General features: G+C 38.7%; 1 protein-coding gene across 3 annotated transcripts in view; it reads left to right on the top strand.

Moving 5' to 3' along the window:
- The window catches only part of GABRG2 (gamma-aminobutyric acid type A receptor subunit gamma2), an 82,164-nt gene that overhangs the window by 33,673 nt on the left and 31,720 nt on the right, over nucleotides 1-16,771 (top strand). For all 3 annotated transcript variants that reach the window (XM_067463730.1, XM_060764982.2, XM_060764980.2), the window contains exons 5-6: nucleotides 52-134; nucleotides 2,253-2,390. In XM_067463730.1, the coding sequence (XP_067319831.1) occupies nucleotides 52-134; nucleotides 2,253-2,390 (221 nt within the window). The remainder of the gene's footprint in view (nucleotides 1-51; nucleotides 135-2,252; nucleotides 2,391-16,771) is intronic.

Raw genomic sequence — 16,771 nt, 5'->3', positions numbered from 1 at the left:
TGAACAGCACAAATGATTAAGGCAATAATGCTCATATTTATTTCTCCACAGATTGACAATAGATGCTGAGTGTCAGCTACAGCTGCACAACTTCCCAATGGATGAACATTCTTGTCCCTTGGCATTTTCAAGCTGTAAGTAGCAATATCAAAACACTGGTTTTCTTTACAAAATAAAAGGATATAATTTTAAAAATAAACTGAGCAGCAAATATATAGTATAACTTCCCACCATGTCCAGTTAGCATGACCATGAATTCACTGTTAAGGAATGATGGGATTTGGTGTCTACAGCATAGGAAAATGCCAGGTTGAGGAAAGCTGGTGCATGAACTAATTATGCATAATTTGATAATGAAAAGTTAGAAAATGATAAATGAACAAATTCCAGTACAGTGTTAGCATAGATACTTTTGCTTTAGAGCAGTGCGTGCAACTTAAAACCTTCTAGATTGATAGTACATTATTTGTATTTCTGCCCAAGCCTTTCCATATGTACTCTTGCCTGTTTCAAAACTCAGGGTTATGTGTATTTGTTATGCATTGTTTATCTCATTTATCTTCAAACAATAATTTATGAAATTACATATGCTGGATCTACACTGCCATATAATGTAATTTGAATCTACATTTTAGAGTCAGTGCAGACCAATATAATGTAGCTTAACTGCATTCTACTGCATCACATGGGTCTACCCTGACCATATAATGCGAATTCGAAGTGTACTATATAGCAGTACAGATCCAGCCATAGGTAGGAATAGTGACCTAAGCATTTTCAGTAAGCTTGAACACTGACTGTGATTTAACACCCCAGAGCTCCAAAATCAGCTTCTAAGACCAATCCATCAGAGTGGCTGTTCCATGGAAAGAATGCATGTCAAAGGTTATATCATAAGTGGTAGATCCAAGTTGGAAGAAATGCGGCTCTGATCCCACGAGTAATTCCCAAAGACTGTTTTGTGACACTTGACCACGTCAGATTTTTCAGCCACCCATTTTTTCTGGGCAAAAGGGAGTGCAAATTGCCTCTCACCTTCCACATAGCTCGTAGCCCCTGAACATTAAAAAAAACCATAACATCTATTTTTTAAACTAAAAATGAACTTCCAGTTTTGCTCTGTTTTCATTTGGGGGCATATTTGTAGTATGTCTCTGCATCTCAAGGGACGTAAATTGGCCCCTGCGATTTGTTACTCTTGCTTCCCCATAGTAGTTGCATATTTAATTGCAGTTTTAGTTGGAGATGTAAAAAAAATATAGACAAATTTTCTTATGCATGATGCATCAACATATCAGGACATCCCCTTGAAAGAACATGTGATTTTTCAAAGGGAAAAACACAACTGCTATTTTTTGTTATGTTTTGTTCAAAAACATCATATTTTGTGCAAAATGTGTTTCTGTGAAAAATTAAATATATTATATTTTCATCTAAAAATGGGGGGATGTCAAAAAATCCTAGTTACCTTGCCTGCTCTTGAGGAATTATATATACTTTTGTTTTTATGTAGTGACAATCAAATGATCAGATTTTTTAGTTTTAGTACAGATCTGTCTGGCACATAGTTAGGTAATTGTAAACAAGCAGTAAAACATTTATCAATGTAAATTAATTCCCACAGCCTGGGAATCTGTAGGTATTTTGAATCAGAACTACCTTGCTGTGCTGTTTGGAATTGTTGGTGGTGATTTTCCCATTCATCTGATCAACACCAGGTTGCAAAAAGACAGTACGAATGTTCTGCATGTGACCTATCATATTTGTATGTGCACATATGTCCAAAAGTCACTTGTTGATGTATGGTGACCTCGTGAATTTAATTAGGCAAGGAATACTCAAGAGGTGTTTTGCCAATTTCTTTCTCTTAAATATATTCTACAATACTTGATATTCATGGACGGTTTCCCATCAAAGTGCTCAACAGGGTTGGCCCTGGCTTTGATTGTGACTTACCATACTGAAATATAATTTTTAAGTACAACTAAATAATAAATTTAAACTTAAAATTGTATAAGCAATAATTCAGTACAGTTTTAGGAAGAGGCTTGTGAAGAAACAAGAAAAGCAAAACCTACTGAAGACTGAAAGAAACTTGAGACAGCTTTGCTTTTCTGAGGTTGTTTTTACAAGGACTTTGTTCCACTCATATTTAATATTGCGTGCAATCAGAGGAGAGAAATCCTGCAGTGAATGTCACAACACCAATAAATACAAAAAATGATGGGATTATAATTTTGATTCTTTTGAAGATGGTTATCCCAAAGAAGAAATCATCTACATGTGGAAGCGCAGTTCTGTGGAAGTGGGAGATACAAGGTCCTGGAGGCTGTATCAGTTCTCATTTATTGGGCTCAGAAACACAACTGAAGTAGTGCCAACAACCTCAGGTAGGTAAAGCTGCTATACATTAATCAAGCACTTGTGAAAGAAGGAAGCAGGAAGACAGCTATTGTTGCTCTTATTTAAGAAACATATTCATTCATTACCTGGAATGCTTCAAACTGCATTAAATGGTCAGTGGGGCTTTAGAAATTGGAAACTTTGCTTGAAGTTTCTTCCTTACGTGGAAATGCATGAGTTTGAATACACCTAGAAGTATATTCCAAACCCTCCTGATGAGATGGAGTGGACAGAGGCAGCATCTGTTGAGGGTAGAATTAGTGTGTGTCACCAATCTCCTCTCACTGCTCCCTTTAGTCCTGAGGCATTTCGTCTAATGCTTCAAAAGAGCTGCTTTTGACAACATTATGCAATGTTTTTGAAGCTCCCAAAGCCCTCAAGTTACACCAAACATAATGTTTGGCAATAATTAGACACCAACCTTTTAAGAAATTCAAACAAAAATGTCATGGAATGGCCTCGAATGTTTCCTGGAGTAGCATTATGAATGAAAACAAACTTGTAGTCCTCAACTCCCAAAGTTCATTTACCCCACCCCTCCACCCCCCCACCAATGGCTGTGAAGCACCCCTGCCACAGGAAACAGAATTTTTCAAATGAGTTCTGTGACACATTTTCAGTTAAATTTCACCTCAAAAGTGCATCAGAATACCTCTGGGGTGAAATGCACCATCTCTACAACAGAGTTCCCAACATTAGAGAAAAAATCCCCTTAAAATCCAGTTTTTGCCTCCTGCAGAATTCTGGGATTTGTAATTTAGGGAGGAGCCTTTAAAAGCCTCACTAAACTACAAACCCCAGAATTCTGAAGAAGGCAGAAACTGGATTTTAAATGGATATTTTATCTAGTGTAACGAAGTGGCATCCTCTCTAGGCATTTTCTAAATCTTCCAGTGTGATTCTATGATATTCTTGGGCCAAAAATCCTTCATTTGATTTATTATTCTTAATTTCACATATCCATACTAAGTCTGGAAATATACCCCCCTTCCCTGGATTTAGAGGTCATACTGTATATCAAATAAAGAAGTGAGCAAACAAACAAAAAGCAGCATGTTGAGGTTTTACTCTGTCACATGGGGTTTTTGTCCCATCCCACGATGCTTCCAGGACAGAGCCAGGACAGACTCTGCCAGAGCCCATCACATGATGCAGGGCTACTTCTGGTGGCACTTCATCCTGGAAGCATCATAGGACAAAGTCCTCAGGTCATGGGTAACTACTTGTGTTCTCTTACCTAAGCCAGGGACAGAGCAGGGGGAAGCTGGGCAGCTATAATTTCCCCCATGTTATGGGTAAGGGGGCTATGTGGGTGATGTGGGGCACAAGGATGGTTTCTCACACTGCCCAATGGATTTCTCTGCTGTCCCCCAGCTTAAGGACCTCCAGGTGATGGAGCCCCTTATCTCTAACTTTTAAACGTTGTCCATCTGGACGATGTTTTATATTGTGAAACATGCACGCATGTTAATGTCTACCTACCATTTTAAAGAAATTGAGCAAGTGATACATCTAAAACACAGACAGAATGTGGGAATTGTTGCAACTTGTATTAATTCTAGCCATAATAGCTAATTATGAGGGAGCATGGGAGTGGTAACAACATCTGGAAAGTTGCACAATCCTTATTTCTCAATTGTTTAAGCCATTTCTGTGAACCCATTGGTCTTAACCTGGATCAAATAAAAAACACCCTGGGCAACTGTACTCATTTCTTGAACACAGCTGCTTTGAGGCGAGTAGAACAAGACTAACCTGAGGGAGTTAGTTGGTTGTGCTGCCTTGTCATCAGAATTTTCTTTTCTGCCAAGCTGCAAGATAAAAAAGAATTTTAGAAAGAAGTCTTTGTGATTTGGTGTCATAGTTCTTTTTGTAATATGTTTCAGAAGCTGCTGTGCACCATCTTGCCCTTGCCTTGGGTCAGCAGTAAATAGAGCAATCTAGTACCAAATTGGTGTTGGTGCCTCTGTGCTAGACAGACTGAATATCTCATAGTTACGTTCTCTATTTCAACCCATTTGTGTTACTCTCGATGTACCTGTGTAACCAAATCTGTTAGGACAACATCCCATAAAGACAACAGTTTGCTTTGGAAAGAAATCAGGAGTGACAGAAAAGATTGTGTGTCAGAAGACTATGACTAAATGCATAAAAATATGTTGCATAATTATATTCTTTTGTATGCTATAGGTCCTTTATCCTTGAGTTAGTTTTTTAAAAATAGAATAGAAAAGCAGAGAGATCATGCCCTTAGACTTTTGTTATTGCAGGCTGTAATTACATTTTTACATTTTTGTGCTCTGCAAGTATCTGAAAAAGGGGGGAGAGTCAGCAGTGACTAGGGGCTGTATCACATGAACCTGCTATCCCATGGCAGTCACGTGAAAACAGATATCAGTAACATAACAAGATGGTAACCCTCACAATCACTCCTGTTCACATTTGTACAACTGCACCTATTTGCTTAACCATGACCCCACAGCTGTTCTTCTGATTAGCCTTGTCACTCTGCCTCCTGCAGCTCCACTTTTCTGTTTTTTTTAAAATAAAAGCCTATTTCACAGTCTCAGCATAGCTTAGTCTTAAAATAAAAATACAATTTCAAATCAATTAATTACTGTGTGGGAAAGGGGAGAGGAGGAGAATCCCACCCCTTGATCTCACTTCAGAGTTAACGTGCTGACACAGAAGCAAAATGGGCTCATCACACCAAGTAAGTGACAAGAACATGGCATGATCTGTGACTAATGATGTCTTTTTCTATTAATAGCAAGGGATGGGATTATTGCAGATAGGTGGCAGACTGGCAACAGGTTGGGCTTGGTGAAGTCTTGCTTCAATGCCAGTTTGCCATTGTTCTGTGATAAAGTCCCGGAGAAAAAAAGTAAATGCAGCAAAAGTCAATGCAGCCCATGCAACTCTTTGAACATGTGGATGGGATCCTACAAGTTGGGGCAAATCTCAAGGTGGAAGAGACAGCATGTCATACTGCCTTTGCCTTTCTTGGGTGCCTTTTCAGTACTAAGTTAGATAGGGGTAAATAAGAATTATGGCAATGCTGGTGTCTCAAGAATATCCAGACTTGATGGCTAGCCCTAGTCCATAGAAAAGGCAGATGTTTAAGTGTCATCCTGAGCCCCTGGAAAGTGAAGTACTTATGGTTCAGGGTAGTAATTTAGAAGTATTAGAATGGAGGAACATTGGGCAGTTCTACACAGGAAGTGAATTAAAGAGAACAGCTTTGCTGAAGAGTGCCTACACAAGCAACCCAGGAACTGATTCCAGGCTGGAACAGTGGTCTTGAAAATCTGCTAACTGCGGATTAATATGAACCCAGGAATATTTTTTTTCTTATCTTGTCTGGCGGGATGCACTTTGGGGCATCAGTATGACCAGCTCTGATGGATTGTTTATCTTCTGCCAAGCTGTGTTTCCACATTTTTCAAATGCTTCAATGATATCCCTGTCCTGACAAATGCTCCACATTTCCTGGCCTCGAATTCCAGCTCTGCATGGGATATACACTGATCAGCTGCAGAAGATTTTCTGAAATATTCCAGAATTTTTGGTGAGTTTTTTTTAATATGCTGGTTCTGTCAGGCTGATTCAGCATGCATTGTGGGTGCACATTTTGTAGACTGACCTTGAGACAGCTTCAAACTACATTATAATGCCTGTGTGGAAATACTAATAGTTGAAGATGTAAACTTTCCCAGATTCTGAGGAATTTTGTACTCATTAAAACATATTTCTCTTTCTCTTTATAACGGTGATATTATATGGTAAATTTGTGTATTGTATAGTGTATTGTATGTTGTAATTGTTAGGAATTGAATTGTGCCTTTTGTAAGCCGCCCTGAGTCCCCCCTAGGGGGTTGAAAAGGGCGGGGTAAAAGCACTCAAAATAAATAAATAAATAAATTCTCTTTGCACGCAGGGGAACACTTAGTAAATGTGGAACTTATCTAGTAATTTACTATAATACAAAAAGAGCAAAAGGAAGGAAACTATAACCTTCAGTTTAGTTTCTCAAAAAAAAAAACCCCACTTCCAGTCTTATTGCTAGGTAAGACAGGTAGGAGTCATACAGGTGCTATTGGTTTGGAAGACCCAGCATCCCTAGGCAACATAGTCAGGGATTCTGGGAGTTGCAGTCCTACAACCTTTGGAAGGCAACATAATTCCCACCCATGAATTAGAATCAGTTGAATATTTCTCAAGCATCATTTTTATCACAAAATGGCAGCTATGTGCTATTGATTTAATTCGTTCTAATTCTGTTTTCCTTGTTAGAAAGAAGGAAAGGTGCCTTTGGAATTCTATGCTTTATGTGACCAAATAGCATAGTGGGCCTTGGGTATTATATCAGTTGAACCAGATACTATTCCCGGGGTTATTTGAGGCACCAATTCAGAAAACTGCATTGGATAGTAATTCACCATTTAAAATAATGCCTTTGTATTCCTTCTATTTTGCTAGTGTGTACCATCAGAAATAACTGTATACAGCCTCAGTCATAACTTGTTTCTTATATGTCGTGGTTTCCATCATCTCCCTCCTCTCCTTTTGCTTATTGGGGCCAGGGTGGGAGGAAAAGGAAGAGAAATCTATCAAGGAAAAATCAGTATATTTTATAAATAGTTTGGCCTTCCATTCTTTGTTTTCAGAGCTTCCGATAGATATGTATATTTCATTGATCAATTTTATGAGGTTCTGCACAACATTAAAAGAAAAAAGCTCATTGAAGGAAACAATCCATTCACATTAAGTGAACATGCCTTCCCTAAGTGACCATTAATCTCATTTCAGGAACCACAGCAATGGTAATTGAATGGTCAGATTTGCTATTAATGCTTCAAGGCACACCATTCCTATTGTCTTACTTAAACAAATAAAGTGATCAATATCAATTGCTCATTTGTACATGGTGAAATATTTTTGTTAGTAAGAAGAGAAGCAAGAGATGATCCAACCCAAATCATGTGCTGATTTGGGGGGGGGGGGGGAGAGAGAGAGAGAGAGAGACCACTTCTGTGTAGCCATGTCTCTTGTGGACAGTTCTTTTTTTAAAAAAAATCCCTCAGCTGATCAGATTTGAAGAAGCCAAATAAAATCCATGTTCAAATGGAACACAGAAAATAAACATTCTACCACATTGTTTAGAACTGTCAGCAGGAACTCAAGAGGCCAGTTGTGTGTGGAATTAACTCTGGTGCAATTGTCTTTGGTGGGAACTCTGCTCTGAGAGGAGTAGCTCGTAATAAGAGGACTAAACTGACGGGAAAACAAACCCCTTCAGATTTTCTGATTTATGGACTAAACTGGTAATCTGTGTCTGCCTTAGATGCCATCTGCCACTTGTACAGAACGGCTAACAGAAGAGATTCTATTCCCCTCGCAATTCCTCTGTGCTCTGGAGAAGGACCAATCAGTCTGTTTCCAGTTTATGCTACGTTTGCATGGCTGCACAGTCTATTTTATTTTATTTCCACAGCAATTTTTTATGAACCATAAGTTAACAGACAATGTTATTTAAATATCATTTTAGGACTGTTTTCAATTCCTTAAAGATCACAGTCACAGTTCTATGTATGCTGTTAAGTCGCCTGTACACTTATGATGACCCTGTGAATTTCTTAGTGTTTTCTTACCAAGAAATAGTCTGATGTGGTTTTGCCAGTCCCCCCCCCCCTCTAAAACATTGTTGAGAGCACTTGGTTGTCATTGTCAGCTTCCATTCCAAGTACTAACGAAAGCTGACCTTGCTTAGCTTCCTATGGTAAAAGATGTGACAAAAATAATGTGACACTGAAACTCCTCTTGTAAAATTAATGAACATGTTTTTTCCCCCATGTTTCTTGAGCATTTTCTATATGCCTTAAATAATTTGCTTAAGATATCTAGCATGAGATGTAGGGTGGAATGTAAAGATCATCATCATAGTAGAGTGTAATGACAGGCAAATGCATTTGTTTATAAATCCCTCAAAATAACAGTGTTTTCAATCTCATGAAAACATAATTCTTTTTAAAGCTGTTTCTCCTGTTTTAGATTTTTTTTTTGCCTATGCATATAAACTCATCATGTAAGCATATAGCCAAATTAATAATGGATTCTTAATGATCATTAGGAGCATAGAATGAAGGCAACTTCTCATTAGGTTTTTTTCCTCCTGGAATTGCCATACTGTCGTATGCATAGCATGCTGTTATGTTATATTTCATTTTTATCTTACTTACACAACATTTCTAATGATCTAGTTTATCTCCCATCCAGGGCTGACCTCTTTAGCTTCCAAGATCAAACAGATTCTGGTACCTTTAGAGTGTTTAACAATAGCTTGAAATGCAAAAATAAGTCTACTTTATATTGTTATATAAGACCAAAGCCAGCAGTCACCCTGGCTGGAAAAATTCTGGAAACTATAGCTGAAAAAGTAACTTTTTCTGTTCTGGTTTCCTAGACCACATCACCCTACCCAGTTCCAACATGAGCAAGTATTTATTTCTATTTTTATTAATCACACAGCCTTGTGTGGTTGCCACGTGCAGTCATTGACACAAAAAAAAATCCTTTGATAAAAGATGTGACAAAAATAAAAACCACTCATCATTCATAGGGAACAATTTAATATTTTTCAATGTGGTTATTTTTAATCATTTATTTTTTAAATGTGTTTGTTTTATTTCCTAATTGCCAAACAATTTCTATTCCCTGGGCAACAATCCTATAGTTGACTGTCTGGGAGTGACACAATGGGCCCTGATCATGAACAGACTTTCATAGTCACACAGTATTTTTGTTTGTTTGATTAATTTATATCCTGTATTTTTCCCAAAAGAGACCCAAGGTAGCTCAAGGAAGGGTGAATCATTTTTATTTGAGAGCTTCTTTTTGTCCCCTGAATTTTTCAAACTATTCTTAATGTGCTACCAGTAGAAGATTTCTACTCCAATGGTTAAAGTTGAACAGAATCAGTTGGTGACTCCAATTGATTCTGTTCAACTTTAACATTTGCAGTAGGCCTGGGTAACAACGCAAAAATTTGTTTCTAAAATCGTTTTGTAATTGGGGGTTTTTTTTGTTTCGATATTTAAAATAATTACAAAATTTTCCAAAAAAAAGTTCGGTATTTACGAAATTTCGTAAATATTTACAAAACATTTTGTAAAGATGGCGCCCTTTTTTTTCAATATTTTTTCAATATTTTTTCAATATTTTTTAAATTTAATTATTAATTTAGTAGAATAGGGAGGAGAAATTAAAAATATTATTAAGGAGGGAAGGCAGGCACTCACTCTGGCGGGCCCTCTAATCAAGGTGGTCAGTTGAAACATTCACACCTCGCTCCAGCAGACAAGAGTCCTTTGTCCCACCCTGGTCATTATTCCACATAAATATAAACCCTTATAAATATAGACCTCTGAGGATGCTTGCCATAGATGCAGGCAAAACGTCAGGAGAGAATGCCTTGCTCGCCCCTCTCGCTCGCCGCTCGCTCGCCGCTCGCTCGCCGCTCGCTCGCCCCTCTCACTCGCCATAGATGCAGGTGAAAAGTCAGGAGAAAATGCCTCTAGGCCATGGCCATATGGCCTGAAAAAACCTACAACAACCCAATCAGGGACATCTAATCATCACCTCTCAACAAAAGATTGCTCCAGGCACTGCCAGGCCATCAAATGCTAATCAAGGTGGTCAGTTGAAACATTCACACCTCGCTCCAGCAGACAAGAGTCCTTTGTCCCACCCTGGTCATTATTCCACATAAATATAAACCCTTATAAATATAGACCTCACTACCTCTGAGGATGCTTGCCATAGATGCAGGCAAAACGTCAGGAGAGAATGCCTCGCTCGCCCCTCTCGCTCGCCGCTCGCTCGCCCCTCTCACTCGCCATAGATGCAGGCAAAAAGTCAGGAGAAAATGCCTCTAGGCCATGGCCATATGGCCTGAAAAAACCTACAACAACCCAATGAGGGACATCTAATCATCACCTCTCAACAAAAGATTGCTCCAGGCACTGCCAGGCCATCAAATGCTAATCAAGGTGGTCAGTTGAAACATTCACCCCCTCGCTCCAGCAGACAAGAGTCCTTTGTCCCACCCTGGTCATTATTCCACATAAATATAAACCCTTATAAATATAGACCTCACTACCTCTGAGGATGCTTGCCATAGATGCAGGCAAAACGTCAGGAGAGAATGCCTCGCTCGCCCCTCTCGCTCGCCGCTCGCTCGCCGCTCGCTCGCCCCTCTCGCTCGCCGCTCGCTTGCCCCTCTCACTCGCCATAGATGCAGGCAAAAAGTCAGGAGAAAATGCCTCTAGGGCATGGCCATATGGCCTGAAAAAACCTACAACAACCCAATCAGGGACATCTAATCACCTCTCAACAAAAGATTGCTCCAGGCACTGCCAGGCCATCAAATGCTAATCAAGGTGGTCAGTTGAAACATTCACACCTCGCTCCAGCAGACAAGAGTCCTTTGTCCCACCCTGGTCATTATTCCACATAAATATAAACCCTTATAAATATAGACCTCACTACCTCTGAGGATGCTTGCCATAGATGCAGGCAAAACGTCAGGAGAGAATGCCTCGCTCGCCCCTCTCGCTCGCCCCTCTCGCTCGCCATAGATGCAGGCGAAAAGTCAGGAGAAAATGCCTCTAGGCCATGGCCATATAGCCTGAAAAAACCTACAACTCAGAGAGGAGAGCTCCCAGCAAGCATCGGCAGGCGGCCATCTTACGTATTTCCGAAATGGACGGAAATACAAAATTTTTTGGCGCCTGCCGTTTCGATATTTAAAAACACTTCCAGGTTAAAAAAAAAAGTTTTGTAATCGTTTCGTAATTCAAAAAATAACGAATTTTTTAACGAATTACGAATTAACGAAACGAATTGACCAGCCCTAATTTGCAGATGTGTTTAAATTTCCAATATATTAATTTCAAACCTGTAGATTTTGTAAACAAAATTTGTACCTGCTGCTGTTTTTTTTTTTTTTCATTTCAGGGAAGCTACTGTGGGCATATTATTTACAATCATATCTAGGACATTTAAGCACTCAGTGCATTTACCAGATTATTTCATTGTACTGTTCCAAACAGCTTTTGATTGAAGTAGAGGTATGCTGAATACCACTGAAAAACAATGGATTCAGTTCATTCATTAACTTATTGCAGGAACTTTCCTCCAAGATATATGAAAGCACATGCACATAAAGATTTAAATCAGATGAAGATGGTGGCCAGGACTGGATAGCATATTTTGACTTTACAAACCAAGCTATTCTTTACATATCTTCTTAGATATTAGTTTTCCTGAGTTTAATTCTAGTCAGTACTTGAAAATGAGCAGCATAATCAATGGAGAAAGTAGAAATAAAAATAGTAGTACTACTTCAATAGAAGTAGTAGGGATGGGAAGTAATCAGAAGAATCATTTAGAAATCAGATTTTCACAATTCGGACAATAGTCTGAATATTACTGGGTGGATTTAGGCTTGAATCTGAATCTAGATTCAAAAATTTTGGAAATCAATAAACATTATCACTGTTCTGCTGTTTGACAGGATTGGCTTTTTAAAAACAAATTGTCAATGACTTAAAAAAAAAGTAAAATCAGCATAAAGTTAAAATACTACCAAAATAATAATAATAATAATAATAAATAGCAGTCCAGAATATTTTACAGGACCAAAGAAGGCAGAAATGGAGAGTCTGCTCCCATTTGTAACTGTGATAACATGTATCTGAAAGATAAATGAGTTAATGCTAGAAGGGCATTAGCACAGGCAGGCCCGTAGCCAGGATTTCGTTTCGGGGGGGGGGGGGGCTGAATTTTTTTCAGGGTTTTTTTGGGGGGGGGCTGAGTTTCGGGGGGGGGCTGAGTCTGAGTGAAAGAGGGTCTAGCCTAGCAAACCTTTTGTATCATTACCCCAATACCCCCATGCATATGGGATATATTGAGTATGGTGATCAGATCATGATATGAATAAACGTAACAGTTTAAATAAGGCACCAGTAAGGCCTTTTCGCGAACCACCATGAGAATTTCGGGGGGGGGGGGGGGCTGAAGCCCCCCAAGCCCCCCCCCCTCCGGCTACATGCCTGAGCACAGGAGGGAATCAAAGACCTGAACCTGTTGTGGGAGGAATTGCTTTCACTTACATACAAAACCCACATGTGTTCCTGGCAGAGTAAAATAAAATGATGGAGTATGTTCATATCTCTCAACTAAATAGATCACTCTCGTTGGTCTGTATCCCAGTTACCAGAAATGATCTCTGGTTATGCAGAGTGATACAAAAGTACAGAGCTGTCCTCCTTGGATTATAGAAATAGTCCTATTCCAGGAGCAGTTATTCTAACACACGGTTCAGCCCACTGCACTTATTACACAAAATGAGTCATTGCCTTCCTGCATTTTGCTGACATCCTGAAGAACTATAAATGTTTTAAGTGTGGCTGACTTCACAGAGTCAGGGAAGTTGGAGAACTATTGTCACTTAAGCCAAAGCACAAAGGAATTTATTATCCAAAGCTGCATAGGAAACTACTAGGCCTGGGTAACAACGGAAAAATTTGTTTCTAAAATCGATTTGTAATTGGGGGTTTTTTTTGTTTCGATATTTAAAATAATTACAAAATTTTCCCTTAAAAAAGTTCGGTATTTACGAAATTTCGTAAATATTTACGAATCGATTCGTTAAGATGGCGCCCGTGTTGGCGCATGCGCAAAGCATTTATGAAATTTCGTTATTTGTATGCATCGCTAATAACGAATCGATTCGTTAAGATGGCGCACCGCATTAGCGCATGCGCAAAAGGCATTTACGAAATTTCGTTATTCGTGCTAATTGCACTGTATTATATTATATATAGCACTTTGTGTTGGCAAAAGGAGCGCACTGGTTGGAACTACACAAATAATGAGCGAGCACTGTATTATATAGCACTTTGTGTTGGCAAAAGGAGCGCACTGGTTGGAACTACACAAATAATGAGCGAGCACTGTATTATAGCACTTTCTGTTGGCAAAAGGAGCGCACTGGTTGGAACTACACAAATGACAAACGCACACACAGGCACACAAGATTCTTTTCTTTTTTTAAAATATTTTTTGATTTTTTTTAAAGAATAAAAGAAAGGTATTTTGCAAAAATATTTAAAAATGGAAAATTAACAAAATGCTCTCCCCGCTGTGGAGCCAACAGCCACAAGACAGGGGGAAACACACACACAGGCTCACAAGATTCTTTCCTTTTTTAAGAATATTTTTTGATTTTTTTTAAGAATAAAAGAAAGGTATTTTTCAAAAATATTTAAAAATGGAAAATTAACAAATTAACAAAAACCGCCCTCGCTCTCCCAACAACAGAATTAAGGAATTAAGGAATCAATGCAAGGAAATCCAGCTTAGCCAGCCAACCAAGCCAAGCCAATGCAAGCCAATGCAAGCCAATGCAAGCCGCCCTCCCGGACCTCCCTTCTCCCTCGCCTCTTCAACAATGAGCAAAGCGGCCACGCGGAGCCGCTTTTAAAGGGCTTCCCAGCCAATCAAAATCAGCCACGGTGCACTGCTTGGGTGCTTGGGAGCGCCGGATTGGCTCCCAGGCACCAGCATCCTCCATCCCATTTCTGAAACGGGCGGAAGCTCGTAAAAAGGATGGAGGATGCCGTTTCGTTATTGAAAAACCCTTCCGGGTTTGAAAAAATGTTTTGTATTCATTTTGTAATTGCTAAAAATAACGAATATTTAATGAATTACAAAATTAACGAACGAAACCGCCCAGGCCTAGAAACTACAGGTGACACAGATATCAAACAAGTGGGTCTAACCTTGAAACAATAATTTACTTGGCACTAGATTCCCTATCATTTATTCAGACTAAGGTCCCTTCCACACTGCTGAATAAAATCCCACATTATCTACTTTGAACTGGAATATATGGCAGTGTGGACTCAGATAACCCAGTTCAAAGCTGATATTGTGGGATTTTCTGCCTTGATATTCTGGACTATATGACTGTGTGGAAGGGCCTTCAGCTTGCTGTGCTGGATATATTTGTGTTCTTTTTCTTTTTTGAAATGAACGAGAATTTCATTTTAATGTAATATTAAATGAATTAATCTAAATCTGCAAATTTCCTTCATATTTACAATTTGGCAAAATTTGAGGTATTTTTTAAAACAAAATAAAACATACAAGAATCAATTTCTCTGACCTTTTTATGTCAGAGACATTGATTCTCATATGTTTTGTTTTGCACTTGTATTTTGCATGTCACACTTTTAGTGTTTTGTGAGCTGCCCCGAATCTCTCTGGGAGATGGTGGTGGGATATAAATAAAAGTTTATTATTAACTTGAAATGGATCTATGCATCCAACTAAATCTTTGATATGTTAGCACATATAACCTGTAATTATTTGTATAACACTTGCATTGTACATGAATAATCTGTATAAGTATATGAAGATAATTTAAACTGGTAAAATCATTTAAATAGACTGGATTCATGAAACATGTTAAATAAACTGAACTCATTAGACACATTAATAAGTTAAAGCAGGTTGAAAAGGTGAAAATCATTAACTTTTTAGGTTAAAAAGTGATGAGTCAAGACCTATTTTCAGAGATATGGACAATATTAAACAAATATTGTATTGTACTCTTGGGGAAAGACAGCATATAAACTAAATATAATATTTTCCAAACCTTTCTCTTGCTTGCTTTTTTTTACTTGAAAGACAATTAGGACTATACCAGCTTAGGTGATTTTTACACTAAACCGGCCCCTTTAAAGATTTATGACTGTGCTAGAATTCTTTTTCTATTTATCTTTACTACCACTGCAGCATGTTTTGTGACACTGGTTGGACCTTTTTCTCCTACTTGTATATATTTATAGTTTCTTACCCCCCTTTTACTTGCTAAGAGAAGGACTTTTCTCTTTTGTACATGTGACTATCTGATCTATGCTTGAGTGAAGTTGTCACAAATGGAGACAACTCATAGCAAACACCATTACAATCTGTACTTGGCACTTTATCACTGTGTTGGCACATTTTGCACTTCTATTACATGTCACACCCCCACATACATTGTATATAAATGTTGTCTTCTAGGCTGCACTTCATGTATCTGAAGAAGTGGGTTGTAGTAAACAGTACTGATGGCCTAAATTAGTTTTAAAGATGCCACAAGACACCTTTCCCCTTCATCTCCTCTTTATATTTTGAAGCATGCCAATCTCTTGAAAGAGGATTTTTCTTTATCTTCTCTATTGAAATCAGAGGTGTTGCTACAGGGAGGGCAAAATAAGGCAATTGCTCTCCCAAATACCCCGTCTCCCCCAAACAGCACTTCAGTCTCCAACTTTCTAGCACTACAGAGACTTAAATGTTGAAAAATATTATCTTTCAGAATTTATATTTTCTGTCTTCACAAAATCTAAATCGTTGATCTGCCCCCACTTTGTCTATCTAAACTTTTTTTTTCTAAATGCTTAACTGATGGAACTACAATGATAGAGATTTGAAAGCTCAAGGTAAATTACACTGGGGGTAAAAAGCATTTTCATTACTGGTAATTCCATCAATTTTCACTCTGCGACTCCACCCCTGAAAACAGTAAAATTTCATCCAATCAATACACAAAAGGAAAGGAGCATCACAGTAGCAGAATCTGAGTAGTAGACTTTGACTCAATATGTTTGTTTGTTGTGTCTCTTCTAATTGTTTCTGCTTAAGGCAACCCCAAGGTCAGATTTATTCAGAGGAGACATGTCATTACCTTCTTTTAAGGCTGAAAGAGTGAGACTTTCCCAAGGTCACCCAATACATTTAAATCCTGGTTTCTTGGCATCATAGTCTAACATTCAAATCTTTACATCATGTTGGCTCCCCTGTGACACTGACCTCTGTGTATTCATTCTGACAGCTTGAACAGAATTCCTCTTTCTGCATCTGGATACACAAGGAGAACATTCAGATGTCTGAAACCCCTACCACACAGCTGTATAAAATCCACATGGACTGAACTGGATTGAAAATGGCAGTGTGGATTCAGATAACCCAGGCCCCTTCCAAATAACTGAATAAAATCCCACATTTTATGCTTTGAACTTGAATACATGGCAGTGTGGACTCAGATAACCTAGTTCAAAGCTGGTCTTGTGGACTATCTGCCTTGATAGTATAGGGGCCTTTTCAGACAGGGCTATATCCAAGGAGCATTCACATTTAAAAACACGAATGTTCTTGGGGTGCAGCACACACACACCTCAGAAAGCACAAGCTTTCTGGGATGGGTGTGCAGATGTTCTACTGGGAAGTCCCTGTAGAACACCAGCACACCGTAACC

The sequence above is a fragment of the Anolis sagrei genome, chromosome 2 (assembly GCF_037176765.1).
Source record: "Anolis sagrei isolate rAnoSag1 chromosome 2, rAnoSag1.mat, whole genome shotgun sequence".
Lineage (NCBI taxonomy): Eukaryota > Metazoa > Chordata > Lepidosauria > Squamata > Dactyloidae > Anolis > Anolis sagrei.
This window is presented reverse-complemented; position numbering and strand designations above follow the sequence as displayed.